This window comes from Moschus berezovskii, chromosome 20, assembly GCF_049115385.1.
Source record: "Moschus berezovskii isolate FMDL1 chromosome 20, NW_MosBer_1.0, whole genome shotgun sequence".
NCBI classification, from domain to species: Eukaryota; Metazoa; Chordata; class Mammalia; order Artiodactyla; family Moschidae; genus Moschus; species Moschus berezovskii.
This window is the reverse complement of record NC_142479.1, coordinates 22,016,048-22,042,162: the sequence shown is the minus strand read 5'-3', so window position 1 is coordinate 22,042,162 and position 26,115 is coordinate 22,016,048. Positions and strand designations below refer to the sequence as shown.

The 26,115-nt window shown below is 40.9% G+C and overlaps 2 protein-coding genes across 2 annotated transcripts in view; one reads left to right on the top strand and one right to left on the bottom strand.

Moving 5' to 3' along the window:
• The window catches only part of PRR11 (proline rich 11), a 32,219-nt gene extending 11,780 nt beyond the window's left edge, over window positions 1–20,439 (bottom strand). Inside the window, exons 1-4 of the mRNA XM_055395636.2 lie at window positions 20,353–20,439; window positions 8,456–8,588; window positions 2,877–3,027; window positions 2,345–2,467 (exon numbers count right to left, since the gene is read on the bottom strand). Of these exons, the coding sequence (XP_055251611.1) occupies window positions 2,345–2,467; window positions 2,877–3,027; window positions 8,456–8,583 (402 nt within the window). The 5' untranslated portion in view covers window positions 8,584–8,588; window positions 20,353–20,439. The remainder of the gene's footprint in view (window positions 1–2,344; window positions 2,468–2,876; window positions 3,028–8,455; window positions 8,589–20,352) is intronic.
• Window positions 20,440–20,908: 469 nt separating this feature from the next.
• The window catches only part of SKA2 (spindle and kinetochore associated complex subunit 2), a 35,302-nt gene continuing 30,095 nt past the window's right edge, over window positions 20,909–26,115 (top strand). Inside the window, exon 1 of the mRNA XM_055399684.2 lies at window positions 20,909–21,024. Coding sequence (XP_055255659.1) covers window positions 20,992–21,024 — 33 coding nt within the window. The 5' untranslated portion in view covers window positions 20,909–20,991. The remainder of the gene's footprint in view (window positions 21,025–26,115) is intronic.

Here is a 26,115-nt window from a genome sequence, read left to right as displayed (position 1 = left end):
ATAAAGACAAAACTTGAACACATAAGCGAGACCCCAGGGATGCATGGGCACAGAGAAAACACCATCTAAAGACACAGAAGACAAGTAGAGGAGAGAGGCATTAGAAGAAGCCAACCCTACCCACACCTTGAGCCTAGACTTCTGCTGCTGCTGCTGGTAAGTCACTTCAGTCGTGTCCGACTCTGTGTGACCCCATAGACGGAAGCCCGCCAGGCTCCATCCTTGGGATTCTCCAGGCAAGAACACTGGAGTGGGTTGCCATTTCCTTCTCCAATGTGTGAAAGTGAAAAGTGAAAGTGAAGTTGCTCAGTCGTGTCCGACCCTTAGCGACCCCACGGACTGCAGCCTACCAGGCTCCTCCATCCATGGGATTTTCTAGGCAAGAGTACTGGAGTGGCTAGCCTCTACAATTGCCAGAAAACAAATTTTGTTGAATAAGCCACTCAGTCTGTGCTTTGTCATGGCAGCCCTAGCAAATGAATACAATGACCCTGGGAAGTAAGAGGGCATAATAGTTCCTAGAGGCTGCTATAACAAAGTATTACAAAGTTGGTAGTTTTACAACACAGAAAAGTCATTCTCTCCCACTCCTGGAGGTTGGAAGCCTGAAATCAAGGTGTGCATTCCCTCTCAAGGCTCTAGAGAAGAATCTGTTTCTTGTCTCTGCCAGCTTCCGGAACCTATTGGTATGTCTTAGTTTGAGGCCCTACCACACAAGTCTGTCCCTCGGTGGTCCCATTGCTTGTCTTCCCCCTATGTGTTCTACTCTGTGTGTCTTTTATAAGGACACTTGTCATTGGATTGAGGGTCCAACCAGATAATGAAGTATGATTTCCTCATCTCGAAACCCTTCACTTGATTATCTATCTACAAAGACCCTGGTAGATAAGATAATATCTACAGGCTTCCAGGGATTAGGACTTGGACCAACTTTTTGGAGGGCCATCACTCAGCCCACTACTTCACCATTTTATCAATGCAGAAACTAAGGTCCAGGTTGTAGGGTGATTTACCTTTTCTCTTTAGGCTAGATCACCTTGAGGTACAAATTCTGGGAGTAGGGGTATAGTCCCAGAAGTGTCTCTCCAAAACAATGAGCACAATGTTTATTCTTTACGTTTTAGACACTGAGAATAGGGGTCTTGCTTAGGGGAGTTTGGAGAGAGTGGATATCTATAGTTTTTTTCCTGCCTATCTCAGTCAAGAAGTTAGAAACCACACTGAGTATTTAAAAGAGGGGACAGGAACTCCCCTAGCAGCCCAGTGTTTAAGACTCTTGCCTTCCAATGCAGGGGGTATGAGTTCGATTCCTGGTCAGGGAACGAAGGTCCCACATGCTTCAGGGTGCAGTCAAAACTCCAGAAAAAAACAAACCTTCTTTGAAGAGGGGACATGTAATATGGGGAGTGGGTTATACCACTGTACTATGGAAGAGCTGAGACGCACACAAGGGACAGTGAGGCAGTGCAGTCATTAGCGACAGCAAAAGCCATAAACACCCTGAGACTGGAAAGGGCAGTGGAACCAGATCTCTGGAGTGAGGTTAACCAGAGAATCTAGAAACACGGTGGACTTGACCTAGTGGGAGTGGGACTGAGGCAGCAATGACAGCCATTGCTGGAGAAACTGCCCAACACAGAGAACAAGGGAAAAATAACCCATCTTTGTCTTCCTTGGTCGGGAGGATCCCCTGGAGAAGAAATGGCTACCCACTCCAGTATTCTTGCCTGGAGAATTTCATGGAGAGAGGAGCTTGGTGGGCTACAGCCCATAGGGTGACCAAGAATTGGACACGACTGAGGGGACTAACACACACACACACACATACATATACACGCATGTATATGTGGCACTAGTGGTAAAGAACCTGTCTGCCAATGCAGGAGATATAAGAGATGTGAGTTCGATCTCTGGGTTGGGAAGATCCCCTGGAGGAAGACATGGCGACCCAACCCACTCCAATATTCTTGCCTGGAAAATCCCATGGGCAGGGAAGCCTGGTGGGCTATGGTCCAGGGGCTGCAAAGAGTTGGATATGACTGAGCAACTAACACTTCCACTTTTCTTGCTCCTTCTAGCCTCTCATCAGTGTTTCCCATGAGTGCACACCGGGAGCCAGGTGACATGGAGCTCAGGCAATGGTGCCTGCAGGGGTCAGCACCCCTGCAATGCAGAGCAGAGCCTCTGCAGTTTAAGGAAGAAATCTGACAGCAAAGATGCCCAGAACTAGCACGAGCCTGTAGCCACTCCTCCTTCTCATGAAAGCACACTGGGGTTCCAACGCAGGACTAGCCCTTTCCTCCTTCCCTAAATCTGGCTTTGTTTTCCATTTGATAATACTAACCTTCAGCGCTTCCTGGAGCTGGCACACTTCATTTTCCAAAATGCAAAACCGTTGTTTTAGACTACGAAGTTCTTGGTGGCAGAGACGGGATGGAAAGATGGTGTTTTTTAAAACTTCAAAACTCTGAAATTCACAAATAAAGACTTCGGACTCCTTTGAGCAATATGATAAACAAAATGCTACAATGTATGTTTTATAGAGGTGAAGGCAACAACAAGGACCTACTCTATAGCCCAGGAAACTATATTCAATATCTTTTAATAATCTATAATGGAAAATAATGTGAGAAAGCATATATGTGTGTGTGTAACTGAATCACTTTGCTGTACACCTAAAACTAACACAACATTGTAAATCAACTGTATTTCAATATAAAAATTTTATTAAAAAAAGTGAAGACAGATGTAACCACCTAACTTCATGTTATGTGAGCTAAGCTCGAGTGTCTACTGACATGAGCACACACGCGTGAACACAAAACCAAGTGTGTAGAAAAACCATAATGCTGAAAAAATGTATGTCAAATCCATACCTGGGTCATGCAGCTCTGGCACCAGCTGTATATAGACCATACTCTATTTGTCCAAAGCTTTACTGCATTTTTAAAACTGGGAAATCTGAAGTTCCAGGAGAGTCTTAGCCAGCTTCGGCTAATGGGTGTATCTGTTGAAGGAATAATCACTCTGTAGGAAAGACAAAATCAAACAGAGCGAAAACTCCTGAGTTGGAATTAACAGGCTCTAACTAAATAATTCTTAGTTTAGCACCTAAGAGTTGATGCTTTTGAACTGCGGTGTTGAAGAAAACTCTTGAGAGTCTCTCAGACTGTAAGGAGATCCAACCAGTCCATCCTAAAGGAAATCAGTCCTGAATATACATTGGAAGGACTGATGCTGAAGCTGAAATTCCAATACTGTGGCCACCAGATGCAAAGAACCAACTCATTGGAAAAGACCCTGATGCTGGGAAAGATTGAAGGCAGGAGGAAAAGGGAATGAAAAAGGCTGACATGGTTGAATGGCATCACTGACTTGATGTACATGAGTTTGAGCAAGCCCCGGGAGTTGGTGATGGACAGGGAAGCCTGGTGAGCAGCAGTCCATGGCGTCACAAAGAGTTAGACACCACTGAACGACTGCACTGCACTGAATTGAATTAAACAGCAAGCTAGTTTTATAGTATGACTGAGAGGCAGAGACTACCAAAAGCCAAATCTTCATTTACTTCTAGAATTCACAGTTTGACTTGTATAACAAACATTTATTGAGTAAATAAATAATAATAAATCAAATAACACACTAAATAAATATGTGTCAGAGATTCAGTAATGAACAAAATAAATTAAAATCCTGCCTTCGTAGGATTTACAGAGAGGGCTAAATGAAAAATATAAGTAAGCTACTTGATGTTATGTGGCAGCCTGGATGGGCGAGGACTGTGAGGGGAAAGGATACATGTATACGTATGGCTGTGCCCCGCCACTGTTCACCCAAAGCTATCAGAACATTGTTAATCCGCTATATCCAAATACAAAACAAAAAGTTTAAAAGAAAATGAATATATGTGGGTTGTTAGGTAGTGAACATCCATGACTGGGCATTGTTTTTATTTTGGCTCTGTCTCTTCATTCTTTCTGGAGTTATTTCTCCACTGACCTCCATTAGCATATTGGGCACCTACTGACCTGGGAAGTTTATCTTTCAGTGTCATATCTTTTTGCCTTTTCATACTGTTCGTGGGGTTCTCAAGGCAAGAATACTGAAGTGGTTTGCCATTCTTTTCCCCAGAACAATATTGCATAGGAACCAGGAGTGTTAGATTCATGAATCAAGGTAAATTGGAAGTGGTCAAACAGGAGATGGCAAGAGAGAACAGTGACATTTTGGGAATCAGGAAAATAAAATGGACTGGAATGGGTGAATTTAATTCAGATGACCCTTATATCTACTTCTGTGGGCAAGAATCCCTTAGAAGAAATGGAGTAGCCATCACAGTCAACAAAAGAGTCTGAAATGCAGTACTTGGGTGCAATCTTAAAAACGACAGAATGATCTATTTGTTTACAAGTCAAACCATTCACTATCACAGTAATTCAAGTCTATCCCCTAACCAGTAATGGTGAAAAAGCTGAAGTTGAATGGTTCTATGAAGATTTACAAGACCTTCTAGAACAAACACATGCAAAAGATGTCCTCTTCATTATAGGGGACTGGAATGCAAAAATAGGAAGTCAAGAGATACCTGGAGTAATAGGCAAATTTGGCCTTGGAGTACAAAATGAAACAGGGCAAAGGCTAATGGAGTTTTGCCAAGAGAACGCATTGGTCATAGTAAACACCTTCTTCCAACAACACAAGAGAAGACTCTATACATGGACATCACCAGATGGCCAATACCAAAATCAGGTTGATTATATTCTTTGCAGCCAACGATGGAGAAGCTCTATACAGTCAGCAAAAACAAGACCAGGAGCTGACTGTGGTCAGATCATGAACTCCTTATTGCCAAATTCAGACTCAAATTGAAGAAAGTAGGAAAAACCACAAGACCATTCAGGTATAACCTAAATCAAATCCCTTACAATTATACAGTGGAAATGACAAATAGATTCGAGGGATTAGATCCAATAGACAGAGTGCCTAAAGAACTATAGAAGGAGGTTTGTGACATTGTACAGGAGACAGTGATCAAGTCCATACCCAAGAAAAAGAAATGCAAAAAGGCAAAATGGTTGTCTGGGGAGGCCTTACAAATAGCAGAGAAAAGAAGAGACGTGAAAGGCACAGGAGAAAAGGAAAGATATATCCATCTGAATGCAGAGTTCCAAAGAATAGCAAGGAGACATAAGAAAGCCTTCCTCAGTGATCAATGTAAAGAAATAGAGGAAAACAATAGAATGGGAAAGACTAGGGGTCACTTCAAGAAAACTGAGATACCAAGGGAGCATTTCATGCAAAGATGGGCTCAGTAAAGGACACAAATGGTATGAACCTAACAGAAGCAGAAGATACTAGAAGAGGAAACAAGAATACACAGAAGAACTGCACAAAACAGATCTTCATGACCCAGATAATCATGATGGTGTGATCACTCACCTAGAGCCAGACATCCTGGAATGCGAAGTCAAGTGGGCCTTAGGAAGCATCACTATGAACAAAGGTAGTGGAGGCAATGGAATTCCAGCTGAGCAATTTCAAATCCTAAAAGATGATGCTGTGAAAATGTTACACTCAATATGCCAGCAAATTTGGAAAACTCAGCAGTGGCCACAGGACTGGAAAAGGTCAGTTTTCATTCCAATCCCAAAGAAAGGCAATGGCAAAGAATGCTCAAACTACTGCACAGTTGCACTCATCTCACAAACTAGTAAAGTCATGCTCAAAATTCTCCAAGCCAGGCTTCAACAGTACGTGAACTGTGAACTTCCAGATATTCAAGTTGGTTTTAGAAAAGACAGAGGAACCGGAGATCAAATTGCTAACATACATTGTATCATCAAAAAAGCAAGAGTTTCAGGAAAACATCTATTGTTTTATTGACTATGCCAAAGCCTCTGACTGTGTGGATCACAACAAACTGTGGAAAATTCTTCAAGAGATGGAAATACCGGACTACCTTACCTGCCTCCTGAGAAATCTGTATGCAGATCAGGAAGCAACAGTTAGAACTGGACATGAACAACAGACTGGTTCCAAATCATCAAAGGAGTACGACGAGGCTGTATATTGTCACCCTGCTTATTTGACTTATATGCAGAGTACATCATGAGGAACGCAGGGCTGGAAGAAGCACAAGCTGGAATCAAAATTGCCAGGTAAAATACGGCAGAAATGCAGATACGCAGATACACCACCCTTATGGCAGAAAGTGAGGAGGAACTAAAAAGCCTCTTGATGAAAGTGAAAGAGGAAAGTGAAAAAGTTGGCTTAAAGCTCAACATTCAGAAAACTAAGATCATGGCATCTGGTCCCATCACTTCATGCAAATAGATGGGGAAACAATGGAAACAGTGACATACTTTATTTTGGGGGTCTCCAAAATCACTGCAAATGGTGACTGCAGCCATGAAATTGAAAGACACTTGCTCCTTGGAAGAAAAGTTATGACCAACCTAGATAGCATGCCGAAAAGCAGAGACATTACTTTGCCAGCAAAGGTCCATCTAGTTAAAACTATGGCTTTACCAGTAGTCATGTATGGATGTGAGAGCTGGAGTATAAAGAAAGCTGAGCGCCAAAGAATTGATGCTTCTGAACTGTGGTGTTGGAGAAGACTCTTGAGAGTCCCTTGGACTGCAAGGAGATCCAAGTAGTCCATCCTAAAGGAAATCAGTCCTGAATATTCACTGGAAGGACTGATGCGGAATCTGAAACTCCAGTCCTTTGGCCACCTGATGTGAAGAACTGACTCAATGGAAAAGACTCTGATGCTGGGAAGGACTGAAGGCAGGAGGTGAATGGGGTGACAGAGGATGAGATGGATGGATGGCATCACTGACTCAATGGACATGAGTGTGAGTAAGCTCCGGGAGTTGGTGATGGACAGGGAGGCCTGGCGTGCTACAGTTCAGAGGGTCACAAAGAGTCAGACACGAGTGAGCAACTGAGCTGAATTCAGGTAGTGAACAAATGCTAAGGAGAAAAAGATAAAGCAAGATAGCGGGAATGTGAAATGTTGCCTGGAAGTGGACATTTCAATAGGGTAACCATAGAATGTCTCACTGAGAAGGTGGCTTTTGAGAGCAAACCTCAACGAAATAAACTATAAAAGCAAATATTTGGGGAAAAGAGCCTTGCAGACAAGGGTGACAGTAAGTGCAAAGGCCCTGGGGTGGGTGCCTCTCTGAGGTGCCTGAGGAGTAGCAAGGAGGCGGGATGACTAGGGTAGAAAGAAGGAGGGAAGAGGACCAAGGGATACTGTGAAGCAGACCATAAAGGCCTTGTGGATTATACAAAGAACTTCCACTGCAGAAGACCAGTATGACATGATTTTAGTAGGCTCACTTTGAACGCTGTGTTGAAATACACTGCAGAGGAGGCAAGGGCAGAATAGGAAGGCCAGTGGGGGGACTTCTGCAACATTCAGGAGGGAGAGGAATCAAGGATGGTATCATGGTTACTGATTTTTTGAGTCTGTTTGTTTCAAAATTTTTTCTGTAAAGAGACCTTTAAAAACAAAACATGTAAAGTATGTTATTGTGAAAACTATTACCCTAGGGTTCTTAGACCTCAGAGTCTCTTTTAATAACACATTTAAGCCCTGAGTCCCAGAGAATAAATGACCGAACTTTACCAAAATGAAGGTTTAAGTTCCAGCTGTATACCCCTCTTTCATCACTTAGTCATCAGATTTATAGAAATGAGTAGGAAAGGAGAAAATAGTTACTGTGCAAAGAGCCAGCTCATTAGAAAAGACCCTGATGCTGGGAAAGGTTGAGGGCAGGAGGAGAAGGGGATGACAGAGGGTGAGATGGTTGGATGGCATCACTGATGCAATGGACATCAGTTTGAGCAGACTCCGGAAGATAGTGAAGGACTTAGCAACAGAACAACAACAAAACCTCAAACACAATTCCTTGAGAATTTTTACTTCGTTTGAACTCTTTTTTAAAAAAAATAATTTATTTATTTTTATTTATTTGGCTGCACCAGGTCTTAGCTGCAGCACACAGGATCTTCGGTCTTAGCTGCAGCACACAGGATCTTCGCTCTTCATTGCCATCTGTGGGTTCTTTAGTTGTGGCCTGTGAACTCTTAGTTGCCACATGTGGGATCTAGTTCCCGGAACAGGGATTGAATCTGGGCCCCTGGAGTCCTAGCCACTGGGCATCAGGGGTAGTCCCTCGTTTGAACTCTTAAACTATGGCTGCCACATGAAAATCAGGATGCTCAGCTAAAATTTAATTTCAGATAAAGGATGAACAAGTACTAAAAAATATGTTTTTAGTGTATTTCAAATGTTGCACGGACAACAATACAAAAAAAAAATCATTCGCTGGTTATCTGAAATTCAAATTAAGTGGTGTTCTGTATTTTTTGCTGATACATCTGGTGACTTGTTCCCAAACTGACCAGATTTTTAATATTTTCTCTGTTCCACATAATGCCTTACCTTTCTGGTGAGGGTGGCGGAGGAGGAGGTGTAACTAGGTTAGACTGAAAGTGAGAGGCTTCTTTTCTTTTGAATAATCTTTTCGCTTTGGCTTTTAGCTTTCTTCTTCGCTGCTTGAATTTGGGCATGGTTTCTGTAGAGAAAATATCTACATTTTTTATTGAAGAATAATACACAGAAAAAAATACAACTTTTGGCTGTATAGGTCAATGCATTATCACAAAATGAACACATCCTTGTAACCACCATCTTGGTTAGCAAACAGGTCACCGCCAGCAACCCAGAAGTCCGCCTGAGGCGGGAGATAGAGGGACCCTAGGCTGAGCAGCTGGACTCTGCCCCTGGCAGACAGATATTACTTTTCTTTTCTTTTTGGCTGCACTGGGTATTTGTTGTGGCACACGGGGGCTTCTCTATTTGCAACAAGCAGGCTTAGTTGCCCTGCAGCATGTGAGATCTTAGTTCCCCAACCAGGGACTGAACCTGTGTGCCTTGTATTAGAAGACAGATTCTCAACCACTGGATCACCAGGAAAGTCCTGACAGATGTTTCAAGATAAAGATAATGGCAGGAGCAAGGAAGAGTTGAGTTCTGTTTAGATAAAAGATAAAGAGACCACATATTTCTCATTTTTGAGGTCAAGGAGGCTCCTAAGCTATGCATGTGCAGAAAAGATCCTCAGGGGAAGGGGAGCCAGACCATATTAAGTTCTGTAATGCAATAAAGCACTAAGTCCAAACCTGTAACTTCACAGAGGCTCTTGCACTGGAATCCTTTTTGGCTAAATGATGCACACGCACACAAGGGAGGGCCCTGGTGGTGGTGTTCAGTCGCTAAGTTGTATCCAACTCTGAGACCCCATGGACTGCAGCATGCCGGGGATCCCTGTCCTTCACTGTCTCCTGCAGTTTACTCAAACTCATGTCCATTGAGTCAGTCATGCCATCCAACCATCTCATCCTGTCTCCCCCCTCTCCTGTCCTCAATCTTTCCCAGCATCAGGGTCTTTTCCAGTGAAGGGAGGGCCCTGAGCCAGACTAAATAGGGACTCAAAGTCAAAGCAAGATGATTGGCCAGAGGACACCAGGAAGAACCGACCCTGTATAAGCAATTTAATCCACCTCAAAAGTGTGCATTTCTCTCTCTCTGAGCCTGCCTGTGCTTTTTCTGCGTGTATCTTCTCTCCTAATAAGCACGTTACTTGCCTCACTGCTTTTCACCTCTTTGCTGAAATCTTTCTTCAAAGCAGGCAAGTGCCAGGGTGAGCACTGCGGCCCAGGTTCAGTCCCTGGTCAGGGAACTGAGGTCCCACTTCAAGTCATCATAGGCTGTGACAACCCCACAGCCACCTGAGACCACCCTGAACTGGGGGAAAAGTTAAACTCAGATTTAAACTATCTCTGAAAATATCTTGGCCTTGGCATTATGTTACTCTAATTTTGTTTTGGTTTTGTTTTGTTATTCTTTGTTCAGTCAAGTAAATCTCTTTCTTCATAATGAAATCAAGCAGGATTGCAGGGCCTTCCCAATGCAAAAGACCTTTTTTGTCTCCTTTGTCTTGTTTGTAGAAAAAAGGCTTCAGTCTCCCAGATGTCCCTCAAGTTCCAAAAAGCAGACTCAAACAGTTACTAATTAAAGAAGTAAGGGAATTCAGAATCAAAGGAAAAGCAGTCAAGAAAAAAAAGTAATAAGAGCTTAAACAATAGTTGAGAGATAAAACAGTCACAAAACTAATTCTTCCTCATGGGATATATATATAACAACTGATGCGTATCTTTGTGTTGTCTTGCAGAAACTAAGGACACCCCTGCAACCCGCCAACCCAGTTGAAAGATGGTGACTATAATGCTGACCACAAGCACTTAGACCCTAGACTGGTCAGAACCATAAATGTTGATGATTAAGATTCCCTAAACATCGCCTTGTTACCTTACCACCAAGCAAACAGAAGAAAGTCCACCAGCTGAGCAGGCACCTTATGAACCTCAGCCCTAATGTTGCCTTTACAAATCTTTGCCTGGGTTTCCCTGGAGGTTCAGTAGTTGAAGACTTTGCACTGCAGGGTGTGAGGTTTTGTTCCCTGGTGAGGGAATTCCCACATGCCCTGTGCAGTAAGACCAAAAACAAAAACAAAAAATCCTTGCCCGCAAGCCATTGAGAAGTTCAGATCTTTTGAGCATGAGCTGCCCTTTCTCCTTGATTGGCATCCTGCAATAAACACTGTAGTTTCCTTCACCACAATGCAGGGTCAGTTGATGAGCTGCGCTCTGAGTTGAGCAAGCGGATCTGAATTTGGTTTGGTAACAATAACAGAGAAGATGAGATGGCAATAGTTGGGCAGTGTCAGTTTTTAAAAGGAAATAAATTTCTTTGCTGGTAACATTTACTGAGCATCCATTGAACTTGGTGGAGTTGGTAGTGAAAGAAAAGCAAAACCAACCTTTTATTGGATGCCCATTTACTGTTAGGCACCTTCACATATACTTTTTCAGTGACTCTTCATTGTGTGCGAGGTATTTTCCCTGAGTAAGAGAATTTTCGTTACCATTTAGAGCAGAATAAATCGAGGCTTAGAAAAATGAAATGATTTATCCAGTGGAATGCACTAAAGCATTACATTCAAATCTGCAAGTCTCCAAAGACCATGTTCGTCCTAATACACTGTGATGCAGTAGTAGAATAGGTGATATACAAGATAATAACAGCCACCCCAAATCTAACATATGGGTGTTTCAAAACATTTATTTTGAAACACTTTTAAACACTCATATATTGATATCCCTGGTGGCTCAGTGGTAAAGAATCTGCCTGCAATGCAGGAGATGCAGATTTGATCCGAGTGGGAAGATCCCCTGGAGGAGGGCATGGCAACCCACTCCAGTATTCTTGCCTGGAGAATCCCACAGAGGAGCCTGGCAGGTTGCAGTCCATAGGGCCATACAGAGTTGGGTACAGCTTAGGCAACTTCTCAGCACAGCATATTGATATCAAGGGGCAAAAGAGGGGTGGGAGGTGAATTGAGAGATTGGGATTGACATATATACACTACTATGCATACAACCGATAACTAATGAGAACTTTAGTTACTCTAAAGGAACTCCACTCAAGGCTCTGTGGTCACCTAAATGGGAAGGAAATCCAAAAAGAGAGGGGATCTATGTATATGTATAGCTGATACTGCTGCTGTTCAGCAGACAGTAAGATAACATTGTAAAACAACTATACTACAAAAAATTAATTAAGAAAATAAACACTAATATATTTAGATTTTAATTCAAATCCTTTTCTGAAGAAAATTAAGTCAGAGTTGGCTTGACGTGAAGAAGGGCTTCGCTGGTTTTAGTTGTTGCTACCTGAGGAACAAAGATGTCCTTATTCAAGCAGCAGAACTAAAAATGGTCCCAAGGGCTGGGCCTCCTTCTCTTCAAACTTACATTTGAATAGGAACAATTGGTCTTTAAAATACACATTCATTCCACATTTGTTCACCCTGTAACCCTCCAGCATTTGGTATGCAGCTCTAGGCTTGCTAAGCTCTCAGATTCCAAGGACTGAAGAACCTCCCCCAGCCCCACTGTGGGTATTTCAAGACTAAGAAACGCTTTAGTTCCAAGAACGTCGGACTTATAGAGGCCACCCTTTGTGGCAATGGGTGACAGAGCGTGTATCAACAACCTTTACAGGAGTAAAGATTCTTGATAGCATCTTATTTAACTAATTGCCAGGTCTCAGATTAACAACATTTTTCTTAATTGTTCTTAAAGGCTTGGGAGACATACCTCAAGATAGCTGATTTCACACTTATTATATCACTTTTCCTTTCCACTGAAGTAATGAAGAAAGGCTAAACGGGGATTGCTAAACACAAGGGATGTCTAAAAGATTGATTAAAAAAAAAAAACGTAAAGCAAAAGCATTTTGAATGAAGATATTTAGGAAAGCCTCAGGAAGCAACAAAAAACTTATGGTTGTGAGAAATGAAGTTAAACATCATCAAATCCACGGCCAAGACTATTTTATGAAGAAACCTCTATCCACGGCACAGAGTTCACTGACTGGGATTCCCCTGGATCTGAGATTTCCATAGTAACCTCCCCTCGCTGTCTTTCAGCTGCCCCTTCACAGCACTCCCTCCTCTGTTCCTGTTCCTTCTCTGGCCTTGACGTCTTTTGTTAGGGATCAAACTGACAAAGAGAACTGGCCTCCTGCTTCCCTTTTTCCTATATTCACCCATCCGTCAGTTATGAAAACAGACTTTAAAAGGAGCTGGACATTCTGGATAAACTTGGTGGACTGACTCTCTACCTCAACCTGTGCTGGGATTGGTACTTACTGTTATATTTTTAGGAAGTCTGTGAGCCAGCTGTTACACCTACCATTTAAATTATATAAACTAATAATTATGTAATTTAGATTTTAAAAGCTATTTATAAGTATACAAAACTCAGCATTTCATAAAGGTTTTACTAATATGTATGCTCTTAAAGTTTTTTTAACTTATTTTATCTATATAGTGAAAATGCTTTAGATATATTACTGCTCATTTCCTCCCAATGCCACATTCAGGGACTTCACATTGGAAACTTAGAAACTGGCCATGATGGGAGAATTTATACCATGGCTATTATAAAACACTACAAAATTTGGGAATCCCCTGGCAGCCCAGTGGTTAGGATTCCATATTTCCACTGTAGGGAGACACCTGGTAGGAGAAGGAAATGGCAACCCACTCCAGTGTGCTTACCTGGAGAATCCCAGGGACGGGGGAGCCTGGTGGACTGCTGTCTATGGGGTCGCAGAGTCGGACACAACTGAAGTGACTTAACAGCAGCAGCAGCAGGTGAACTAAGATTCCTCAAGCTTCAGGGTCCAAAAAAAAACAAACAAACCAAACACAAACCCCTACAAATTAGGGCTTGATTTATTATTTTGTTCACTGTTGAGAAAGTGATGAGGACTTCCCTGGCAGTCCAGTGGTTAAGACTCTGCTTCCAATGCAGGGTGTACGGGTTTGATGCCTGGTCAGGGAACTAAGATCCCACATGCTATGCAACATGGCCAATACATAAATAAATAAACGAGTAAAAGTGTGATAAAAAATGTTAATAGGGCAGATTAAACTTAAGAGTATGCTTGTCTGTAGTTGTTACATTTTGAACAGCAGAAAAATTGAGGAGTATTACTTCAGTATTTGAAAATGATTATTTATCAGAAATTGCTTACTGAAATGAAGTTCTAACATAAATCTTTGTGTTTCACATTTGTCATACTTCACAGAGTAAATGAAAATATTAACCAAGATTCATATTAGGACTAAGCTTGTTCATAGAATGCAACCATAGGTTGGTTACAAATGAAGTCTATAAAAAAATCAATTAAAAAAAATCAATAATAGCATTTTGTGAGAATCAATTGGCTATATAAAATTTATAAGAAAAGGTATTATATATTTTATCATTGTTTCAGTTCAGTTCAGTTCAGTCGCTCAGTCGTGTCCGACTCTTTGCGACCCCATGAATCACAGCACGCCAGGCCTCCCTGTCCATCACCAACTCCCTGATAAAATAATTGTTTATCATTGTTTACATCAGTATATATCAGTAAATTTATAATAAAATTGTGCATATATATTTATAAATAATTATTAGCACACTACTGTTCCACTCCCTTCTGAAACATCATGAAAAAGACAGTAAAGGAATAAAAAAGGCATAAACTCATAGGACAAAGAATAGGAACAGATACTATAATAGATGATACATGTGAACTGAATCCTGGAAAAAGGAACAGTGGTAACTGACTTGGCAGAACAGAGGAAAGCTGAGGCCTGACTGGATGGCAGAGAAGCCAACAGGAAGCAAGACAAATCCCAGAACTTGGAGAAGTTTCAGCCTTGAAAGCACGGAGTCCCTCTGAAGGTTTGGGATAGGGCTTAATTGGATAAATTAAAAGTCTTCATAATGACTGGTTAGGCCTTTGTGGTTTTCATTTTATGGACAGGTCTATCTCTGGAGAAGTTAGAGTTGCTGAACTTGGGTCACCAGGCATAGCAGGGTCATGTCTATGTCACTATTCAGAAGATAGGGGATGGTCCTGAACTGAAAAGTGGGACACTCAATTCCCTTCCTCAGCTCAGCTCCCCAAATACAAGCCACCCAAGTTTAATTCCTGGCCTCAAAACCCCACACTTCTCATTCCTCCTGGAGGAGACTCAATTCTGTTCCAGGGAAACTGGCTTTAGCTTGACAATATCCACCTCTGCTACTTTGAGCTGCCAACCATCTTTTTTGTGTCTTCCTCTGACATGTAACAGCCAAGGATTATCAATCATTTTAGGAAGAGTCTTAAATATGAAGAACAGAGACCAAAATAAACAGAGAGGGAAATGGAAAGAATGTAGAAATTAGAAGAAAACTTAAAAAAAAAAAAACTTCAGGAAATGATATGACAAGGATGGGGGAAAGGAAGGAGGGGGTGAGATGAATGGAGAAAGAAGCATGGAAGCATATTTACTAGCATATGTAAAACACACAGCCAAAGGAAATTTGCTGTATGACTCAGGGAACTCAAACGGGGGCTCTGTAACAACCTAGAGGGAAGGGACACATGTACACCTATGGCTAATTCATGTTGATATATGACAGATATCAAACCAGTATTGTAAAGCAATCATCAATTAAAAGTAAATTTAAAAAAGGACCAAGGCCAAAAAAAAAAAAAACTGAGATCTTGCATTCTTGAAAAAGGATAAGAAAAAGTTTTAAAAATGGACAATAGTAGAAATTAAAAAAAAAGTAACAGTGTGAAGATTAAAGTTTTAGATGAGAAGAGAAAAAAATGGAGAGAATTTTATCAAATAAATACAAAAATATTCTCCAGAACTGAAGGACTTCAATTTCCAGATTGAAATTATACTGAAATTATTCAGCATAATTTGAATAAAGATGCACACTGAGGCATGCCATCATTTAGAACACCAAAAGTAAAGAGGATATTCTAAAAGCTTCCAGAGAAAAAACAGCCTAGATACAGAGGACTGAGAATAGAATGACATCAGAGTTCAACAGCCACCATGCAGTTCTGATGGAGAATGTTTACAATCCCATACCCGGGCAAAATTTCAGTCAAGTGTGAGAACAGAAGTGAGATAATAATGGGAATTTCCAGGATAATGGTGACCATAAGTCCTTGGAAGACAGTTTTGCAGCGGGCCCAGGGCAGAGGTCAGTGAACCTTTCCTGTGAAGCACTAGGTAATAAATATTTTAGGCTTTACAAGCCATCTGGTCTCTGCTACAACCACTCAACTCTGCATCAAAACAGCCATAGATAATGACTGTGTTTGTAATCCAATAAATGCTATTTATGGCTATTGAAATTTGAATTTCATAGAGTTTTCATATGTCACAAAGTATTATTCTTTTGATTTTTTTCCCACCTACTACAAATTGTAAAAACCATTCTTAGTTCATGAGACCTATAAAAATAGTAGTTTACTGACCCTTTACTTAGCCAGTGAAATAAGCAAGTATAACAGAGGGCTTCAGCAGGAAAAAAAAAGGAAATAGATAAATTACCTAGTGTATTTGAATATTCTGAGTGGAGTTAATTATTTTTCTGTAAAGTTTGGCCCAGGTTACTGAGAAGTGCTTAAAAAAATAAACATATAAACAACATCTAGGAAAAAGTTGTATAAGAAAATAAATGAAATCATAGTTAACATGGAATGATCAGCTGTTACATAATATTTTATAGTACAGAGTATTTATTTAATTAAAAATTATGACACAGGACACTATAAAACTCTTAGAGGAACACATAGGCAGAACACTTTTGACACAAATGACAACCAAAAATTATGACACAGGTATATTGGGAAGACAGAAGAAAGCAGAAATTAGCAGTTCTCTAAATTTATAGAGTTTAACCTTGGGGGGGAAAAAGAAACAGTACAATATTATAAACATATTACTTAGAAACAGGGAGGTAAACACCAGAAAACAATCCCCAAAGCGGATAATGTTGCCTTTGGGCAAATGGGAACCCAGATTATAGACAGAGGACTCAGAGGACTACCATTTCTTGTTTGTGTGTTTCTTTCTAATAAGCCTTGAAGTAGTTCTGGACAGTCAACCTTTGGCATATACTATTAGCTGGAAAAATACCACTCTTCTGAAAGTGGGTCATCTCTTTCTAGCCATTTCCTGGTGGTTGTTCCAGTGCCTATGCGTTCAGATTTCTAAAGAATTCTACATATGCCAATGTATATCATTTGGGAAATTATTAATGAAAAAAATCTAGGCATGAAATAATATTTTCTCTTATCTCTTCTGTATGTGTGTGTCCTGGGTCATTATTACTATCTAATAGGCTTCTAATTAAATATAGTAATTGACACAAGTAGAGAATGAAAATTCTGTGTCTTGTCAGGATAGAAAGATGCAGTCTGAGATATTTTCTAGATTAACATTATATTAAAAAATAATCATAGCTCTTCCAAAATTAAAAGATAATGGATTCTCACCTCAAATAGGACAGAGGATTCAGCAAGCTAAGGTTTCTTTTACTATCACTGTTTTATTAAAAGCTTTAGATACTCTGTAGAGGATAACTGTTCAATTAATAGAGTATATAGCAATCTTTATCCAGATGAGACATGTACTGTCCCCTTTCCAAAAGGGTAATGAGACTAACAAATTCTTTTTGATAGATTAAGTGGAATTCCAACTGCTAACACTAGATAGAAACTCATTCTTTCATGATGACTCAAAGCATTTTTCTTATTTTTTTAAATTGAAAAATACACTTCCATTTTACTTACTTTGCTTTGAAAAGAATTTACGGCCAATTAAAAAGAAAAAACCTGTACCCCAACATGATAAAAAAAAAAGTGAGGAAATAAGAATATTCCATTATAGAACAGACTATATTAAAAAAGTATTCATATACATGAATCAGAAATATTTCTCTAAGTCATCTTGTCCCTTCTCCTTCCCATCACTCCCCTTTCTGTCCTCTGTCTTCAGTTGACGTCACTATTTTTCCCTGGGCTCTCCCTTGTTTTTGTCTTTTGATATAGTCTATTTTCCCCTACTTTTTCTCTTAGCCTGTACTGGGTCTTTGTTGCTGCACAGGCTTTTCTCTAGTTACAGAGAGTGGGGGCTACTCTTGAGTTGATTGTGAGGGCTTCTCATTGCGGTGGCTTCTCTTGTTGCAGAGCACAGGTTCTAGGCACATGGGCTTCAGTGGTCACAGCACTTGGGCTCAGTAGTTGCTGCTCCTGGGCTCTAGAGCACAGGCTCAATAGGTGGGGTGCACGGACTCAACTGCTCCTTGGCATGTGGGTTCTTCCCAATTAGAGACTGAACTCGTGTCTCCTGCATTGGCAGGTGGATTCTTTACCACTGAGCCCCCTGGGAAGCCCTCCTCAACTCTTTACTTTGAAAAATTTCAAACCTTGAGAAAATTTATAAGAATAGCATAATTAACATTCACATCACTAGTGAATTAGATTCACCAATTGTTATTGGTTAACTATTTCTCTTTATAAGGGTATATGTGTCACGTGTAATGTATACTATACAATATATATGCAACCACGTGCATGTGTGCTAAGCCGCTTCAGTTGTGTCCAACTCTTTTTGACCCTATGAACTGTAGCCTGCCAGGCTTCTCTGTCCATGGGATTCTGCAGGCAAGAATACTGGAGTGGGTTGCCATGCCCTCCTCCAGGAGATCTTCCTGACCCAGGGATTAACCTGCTTCTCTTATGTCTCCTGCATTGGCAGGTGGGTTCTTTACCATTAGTGCCACCTGGGAAGCCCCATCTAACCATGTATTTATATATAATTTATGTAATTTTTATATATTATATTACACACACATTGCTATAAAGAAAAATAACAGCTGGTGTATCTAGGTGCATGATATATGGCTGTTTATGATCCACTAGGTACTGTGGTAGGTAGGGGAAACAATTGTGAGGAAGACCATCATAGCCTGTCCTTATGGAATGTTTACTGGATGTTTACATCATCTCTTTTGTGCCTCCACAGCACTCCTTTTTACACACCTTTATTGTGACATTTATTACACAGCATTGTAGTTTTTGCTTACATGTTTGTCACCCCACTGGACTGTGAGATATTTCAAGGGTAGGATAAATTTTATTCATCTCTTTCCTCAGGAATTAAAGCATAGCAGGCATTAAGTAATGTTTCGTTCAATAAATGAATGGAAGAAATCATTCCTGCTCTTATCTAGCAAATGTTCTCTATTTTTATTAAGAATATACTTTAATACAATTCTGAAAAATCTCTTGGTGAAGGAGTTTTTTAGTTCTTCAAATCATACCACATCTTCATATGGTTAAAGGATGGGTCCAAAAATATTTCCAGTACAAAGATGGAATCAATAGTAGAGAGAGAATTACACGCTTTCACAAGAGCTGCTGCTGCTGCTGCTAAGTCGCTTCAGTCGTGTCCGACTCAGTGCGACCCCACAGACAGCAGCCCACTAGGCTCCGCCGTCCCTGGGATTTTCCAGGCAAGAACACTGGAGTGGGTTGCCATTGCCTTCTCCGCCTCAAGAGCAGGCACTGCTATAAAAACTCCACCCTGTGATACAAAAAAATGCTTTTGGTCTGGAGGTACTTTTAAAGCATGGCAGCAACGGAAATTGAAATCAAGTCCTATGTCTAATTTATAATGAAAACGAATGCCCGTTTTTTTGTTCTTTTTCTTGTTTCTCTTTTGGTCTAGCCCAACAATAAGTAATGAAAGCCAGGTTCCTTGAGGCACAACTTTTAGATAAACACCCCTGTTCATCTGCTGTTCTGAATTATCTTCCAGGGTAAAATGACTTTACAGATTGTATTGATACAGACCTCAGGAACCACAGACTACTGGATTAAAGACCCCTAGACTGCAGACAGTTAAGATGATTAATCTCAGCTCCTTTGTTCTTCCCCTTTAAAAACCCAGAACTTAGAGACCAAGTTGGAGTGAATCTGAGACTTGTCTCCCACTGCCATGCTTGGCTCCCTACAATAAAACCCTTTCTTTGCGGCAAACTCCCCCAGTCAGAGTTTGGCTTTCTGCGCTGCAGACACAGGAGCCCTTCGTTCGGTTTAAAAATGACAATTGAGTTTCTTTAACATCTTCCTAAAACACATTTTAAGGTAAAATGTGTTTATACTCCCCAAAACAACTTTTAGTCAATCACTTTCCATTATCAGTTCAATTGATTCCTCTTGAGAATCCACAGGGCTATTTTTGGTACTTGCTTATATTTAAATTTACATTTTACGTTGTGCAGCATTGCTATTTGTTCGCTCCAGTCTTGTTTTCCTAAAGAGGCTGCGGCTCCCTAAAGCGCAGCACAGTACTAGGCACTTAGACAACAGGACACACTTTAAAGCCGATACTCTCACAGAACACAGGGCGATATTAAGACTATAACGAGGAACACCGTATTACTCCTTATCAAAAAATGTGCATAGGAATCGGGGGTCTTGTTAAAACGTATATTCTGATTCAGTAGGTCTGGGTGGAGCCAGATAATCTGCATTTTAAGTAAGAATCCAAGTGATGCGCATGCAGTTGGTCCGCGAACCACATTTTGAGCAACAAATACACGCACAGGAATGTGCAAAAGGAAGGCGGATACTTTGCTCCAAAACATATTTTTGCAGAGCGTTAGTTAAATATAACTATGATTAGAGCCGAGCCAGGTGGAGCACTTCTTACCCAGCCTTAACCCTCCTCTTTTCCGATTCATCTCCTCTCCGAGTCCAGCCAAAGTTCCCACCTCTGCAAACCGTTACGAACGCCAGCAGCAACAGACCTAGCTGCAGGCGAAGCGAGCCCAGGTAACGTAGGAAGATAGCCCTGCACTTACTAGTCTTAAGAGTCCGGGGATACGATGGAGTCACGTCAGAGGCCTCTCCCTTGCCATCGAGGAAAATTCAAAATTAAAGCCTTATCGCGGAGGGACCAATCGTAGCCTTGGCCTTTTTACAATTCGCTCTCTGTGTAGGGCCGGGAGCACAGTCTGGCTTGTGATTGGCTGAAGTAGCACGAAGTTCGGGCCAATCAGGAATGAGGCGCTTCTTGTATGAATAAGGAGAAGGCGGGAGCGAAGTGGAGGGGAGTCAGAGAGGAAGGGCGTGTCACGTCCCCTTTGCTGTCTGTGGAAGCTTTTGTGTAGTTGGTTGGCTCTTCTTCCGACTGCACCAATCGCAAGCTCTTCTCTGCAGAGCCCTCGCTGTGAAATTAAATGCCGAGATACGAGCGCAGCCAATGGGAAAAAAAAAGGTGCAGGAGCCAATCCTCCTGCGGCGTTTTGTGTCCTTGTCCAACAGGAAAAGGTGTTTCATGCCGAGGGGCGTTTCCCAGCCTCCAATGGGCGGGCGCCGGTAAAGCTGGGGGACCAATGAGAACGAGACGTTGAATGACAGCTGTCCAATAGGGACCCTCAGTGCTGGTATGGTTTGTGGCTTAAGCGCCGCCGCGGTCTGAGGAATGTCAACTATTCAACATGGAGGCGGAGGTCGATAAGCTGGAACTGATGGTGAGTGTGAAGTGAAGGAGATCTACTGGGTCGTTTATTTTTTCCCCGATGGCCTCCAAGTTGGAACGCGATTTGGAGTCGCCGGAAACCCTGGGCGGAGGAAGCTGTACTAGGGCTCGAGCTCCTTCCTCCAGCACCAAACGGAGTCGCCGCCGCCTGGTCTCTTTTTAACCGCCGCGAGGGAAGGGGTTACATCCGGGAAACTCGTGAGGGAAATGGCGGGAGATGCTGAGGGTGCGGGGCTTTTGGAATTCCTTGTTCCTTCCCCTCAGCTTTGCGCCCCTCAAGGAGCTGTGGTTGATGCAGACAGCGTTCTGTGTATTTCCACCGAATAGACCTGACAGAAATGGTCTCTAAACGCCCCTAGAAGGGTAGAGGTCGTTCACCCTCCCAGAAAGCGGGGATAGAGGGTGGGGTGGGAAATACACCCAGAGGGGCGGAGAGAAATCCCTTTAGGGCTGAAGCGTTCACATTCAGCCCGGAGCAGGCTGAACAAGTCTGAGAAAGGAGGCTCTCCTCGCGTGCACAACTTCTTGGCGGCTGAAGAAGCTCCTAGACCAGTTTGGCCCTTCGGTGGGGGAGAGGTGTGAGCCTTGGGAATCTGAGCCACGAGCTCCTTTGCTGGAACGCGGGCGGCATTGGGATGTGGTTGCACCGGTGCTTTGGAGTTGCCTAGCTTCATTCATTGTGAACGGAGAGGGCGGGGGCGAATAATTGGGAAGGACTCCCGCTGCTGCTAGGCTTGTTCGAGGGCGCCAAACTGGAGGGCTTGTCCTAGTTTTTCCTTTTGGATCCTTCCCTCACTTGTCCTCTTTATTCTCTCCCTCCCATTCGCTGACTGGTGGCTTGATCGCCCGCGCTTTTTCCCTAGTTCCCTTGTTCTGTCAAACCCCCACCCCCCACTGCATTACGAGTGTTCGGATTGGGCTGGTTTCCTTTAAAATGTGGAATTTGTAGGACGCACCCATCATTGATTGATCTCCTGTTCGTTTTTTTGGTTGTTGTTGTTAAAAATAACAAGGTTAAGTAAAAAAGCCAAAATCTCGGCATCACAATCCGCTCCTCTTCTCCCTGCCATTCCCTGGCGTTATCCTAAAGTATCGTGTGTACCTGTGCTGCCCTCCCCGAGCTCAACCTTGGGTCTCCTTAATATCCGCAACGTGTAGTGGTCTTTGAAGAAAAACTGTACGAGCCTCACCCCCATTCCCACCTCCAGAAAATGCGAGACCTTGATAGATCTTACTATCGTTTTCTTCTGATGTATTAATGAATTGAAGTGCCTCTAATATGTTAATACAAAACCGACTTTCATTTGCTTTCAGTTGCTTCTAACGTTTCCAATTTTGACTTTTTTTGTGGGGTGTGTGTGGAAATTGGGAAGGCGAGAACTGGCAGCAAAGAAGGTAGAATTTAATGCAGCTTTCCAAATCTGTAATAAATGAACTTTTAGTTAAAATTTGTTATTGTTAACGGTCTTTAAAAAAAATCCTGTTTTTTTCCTCCATTATGAATTCCTACCTCCAGATGAATATTTCTGCTTAATTGTAAGGTGCTAAATGATACTAATTGTGCTTTTAACAATTTTTTTTCCCCTTCAAGTTGGCTTTTGAGGTACCAATGAAGTCTTTTCTGACTTTGCATAGTCTCACAGGACATGGTTTAGATTGAACAGATTTTAAGGGGAAAACAATGACGTTTTCCGTACATCTTGAAAAAAATAGGTTTTAGAAATTTATGAGGTAGCCAAGACTCTTAATTTAAACTTTTAGATGTTTGAATGATGAGGTAGTTTTTAAAAGTTCTTTTTATGAGGGAAAAAGAAAGCAAGTCTTCTTGAATTCCTTTTAACTGAGTCATAACTTTTTTTGCTGTTCAAATTCTTTGTTTCCATAATCACAGAAACAAAATTGTTTAAAAATTGTATTTGAGCTATTATAGTTGTATTATTATTGCTTTGTATTGATTGGGTAGAATAAAATAGGATAGCTCATCTTTAGATTTGACATGTGCTTTTAGAAAAAAATGTTTTATCTGTGAATGGTTTATTTTCTAAGATTCCAAAGGATTCCTGTTCAATCCTCTGATTTTTGGTTTTATAATGGATTTGTTGAGGAATCAATGTTGAATATTTAATAAATGAAATAGAATACATATTATCTAACTTTGAAAAAGAAGTACTTAATTTTTAAGACAAATATCTTCATCTTTTTTTTTCTTTCAGGGGTGTTAGGTTTGAACTCCTGAATCAGGTTTGAACTCCAGAAAATTAAACATTTGTTTTTAAATACCTGTTTTAAAAGCCTGACGCTTGGCTAGCAAGTTGAAATACTCTAATATCTGAGATATGTGACCTAGGAGGTGAGGTCAAGACACTCATGTTCCAGTTGTCCTGAATTTATGTTCATTTCTTACGCTTAATCCAACCAAGTAGCTGACCTGGATCACTTAAGGGAAGGTTGGTAAAAATAATGGAAAGTGTTTTTGCATCAATCTTCATTATTAATGGAGGAATAAGCTCATTGTAGGGTAATCTTTGTTCTCTAACTTTCTTCCCTTCACTTTTTGCTTCAGTGTTATTTGTCTAGTGTCCTTTTGTGATAAGGCTAGTGATTATGCACAAAACGTATTATAATACTATGATATTCTATTTCTGGGTGGACATCTGACTTCAGAATGGTTTCTTACCATTTAAAAGATTAGTATGTTAATTGGCTTGAATACAAGGAAATCTGATTCTTAAATCTCAAGAGTCTTCTCCTCCCATTTTTATTTTCTCTTTTTCTCAGCTTGAAGGAAATCTTATATTTAAGATGTTTTAGGGGTTAACTGAAATTTTAAAATCCCCTTTCTAAGCAGTGCTAATAGTATCCTGTTTATGACATATTGATTTCCTGAAAGTCTGTAAACTCTTGAGATAGGCAAATGCTTTTGGTATTGTAGTTTAGATTCCAGAGAGATAGATTTGGTTTATAGAAATTGGGAAACTTATTTTACTTTTCATTTGTTTTCTTTGGTAATCTTATTGTTTTGTGTGGCAGTTCATCAGTCAGTTGCTATGGGGGCACTAACCAACACCTCTCAGCAGAACAGAAATGTTTTCATAACTTTGCCTTAGTAGTAATTATAAGCTGTTCTGTTAATACTGGTTCTAAGGTATTAACAGCACCCATGTTAATAAGTTATACAGCTTATGACTTATTTACAAAATCCCTTTCTATATCTGCGCTTGTTTCAGTTTGAGTATTAATCATAGGTTAGTCGTAAAAAAAATACCACTTTGATATTTAAATCCTAGTCTTTTTTTTTTTTTTTAATAACATTGATATAAATGTTCATAGGTTTTGGATGTCTTCTGTCCAAAGTGGCACCCCTTCTTTGTATTCTTCTCACACTGAAGCTTCCACCGATGCAAGATGCTTTTATGTTTTTCCTATTACTGCTAACGAATGCTCTGACTTTATTGCACTACTGTACTTTACAGCTAGCAGTGCAATAGTATTGTCAAAGCATCTGAAAGCAGAACATACACCAGAATTTTGATTCTTGCCTTACATATTTCTTCAGTGTCTGTAATTGACCGCAACCTGTGTGTGAGCGACTGAACTGAACTGTGTTGCTGAAAACTATGTAACTTTATTACCAAGAGTATATGTTTTAGAAAAGTTTTCAAATAATTAAAAATTCACCACTGTGATGCATTATGAACCACATCGAGAGAATACATTTTATAGCTAACGTCATTATGACTTGTCTAAACATGTAGTACTTTGTTATTTGATTCTTTCTGTTATAGATTTGGATAGGTTCTGCCTAGTCTCAGGTTTTATTGAATTTGAAGATGAATTAGTAAGTGATGAAAACAATCTCCGTTGTATATTTCCTCCAGTAACCTGCCTCAAATCTTAATTGGTGTTAATTTTGTGTATTGTTTAGTAAATGCTTGAGTTTAAAACTTTAGAATGCATGTTTTAAGGTTCTTTTTGTAATTGTGCTGCTGCTATATAATAAAATGTGAATCCATCACTTCTTTTTTTGTAATCAGTTTGAGATATAATTTAGCAGAAGATATTAAGAAGAGGTGGCAAGAATACACAGAAGAACTGTACAAAAAAGATCTTCATGACCAAGATAATCACGATAACGTGATCACTGACCTAGAGCCAGACATCTTGGAATGTGAAGTCAAGTGGACCTTAGAGAGCATCACTACGAACAAAGCTAGTGGAGGTGATGGAATTCCAGTTGAGCTATTTCAAACTTGAAAGATGATGCTGTGAAAGTGCTGCACTCAATATGCCAGCAAATTTGGGAAACTCAGCAGTGGCCACAGGACTGGAAAAGGTCAGTCTTCATTCCAATCCCGGCAATGCCAAAGAATGCTCAAACTACCACAAAATTGCACTCATTTCACATGCTAGCAAAGTCATGCTCAAAATTCTCCAAGCCAGGCTTCAGCAATATGTGAACCGTGAACTCCCAGATGTTCAGGCAGGTTTTAGAAAAGGCAGAAGCACCAGAGATCAAATTGCCAACATCCGCTGGATCATCGAAAAAGCAAGAAAGTTCCAGGAAAGGATCTATTTCTGCTTCATTTACTATGCCAAAGCCTTTGACTGTGTGGATCACAATAAACTGTGGAACATTCTGAAAGAGATGGGAATACCAGACCATCTGTCCTGCCTCTTGAGGAACCTGTATGCAGGTCAGGAAGCAACAGTCAGAACTGTTCATGGAACAACAGACTGGTTCCAAATAGGAAAAGGAGTACGTCAAGGTTGTATATTGTCACCCTGCTTATTTAGCTTATGTGCAGAGTACATCATGAGGAACGCTGGGCTGGAAGAAGCAAAAGCTGGAATCAAGATTGCTGGGAGAAATATCAATAACCTCAGATATGCAGATGACACCACCCTTATGGCAGAAAGTGAAGAGGAACTCAAAAGCCTCTTGATGAAAGTGAAAGAGGAGAGTGAAAAGGTTGGCTTGAAGCTCAACATTCAGAAAATAAAGATCATGGCATCTGGTCCCATCACTTCATGGGAAATAGATGGGGAAAGAGTGGAAACAGTGTCAGACTTTATTTTTTTGGAC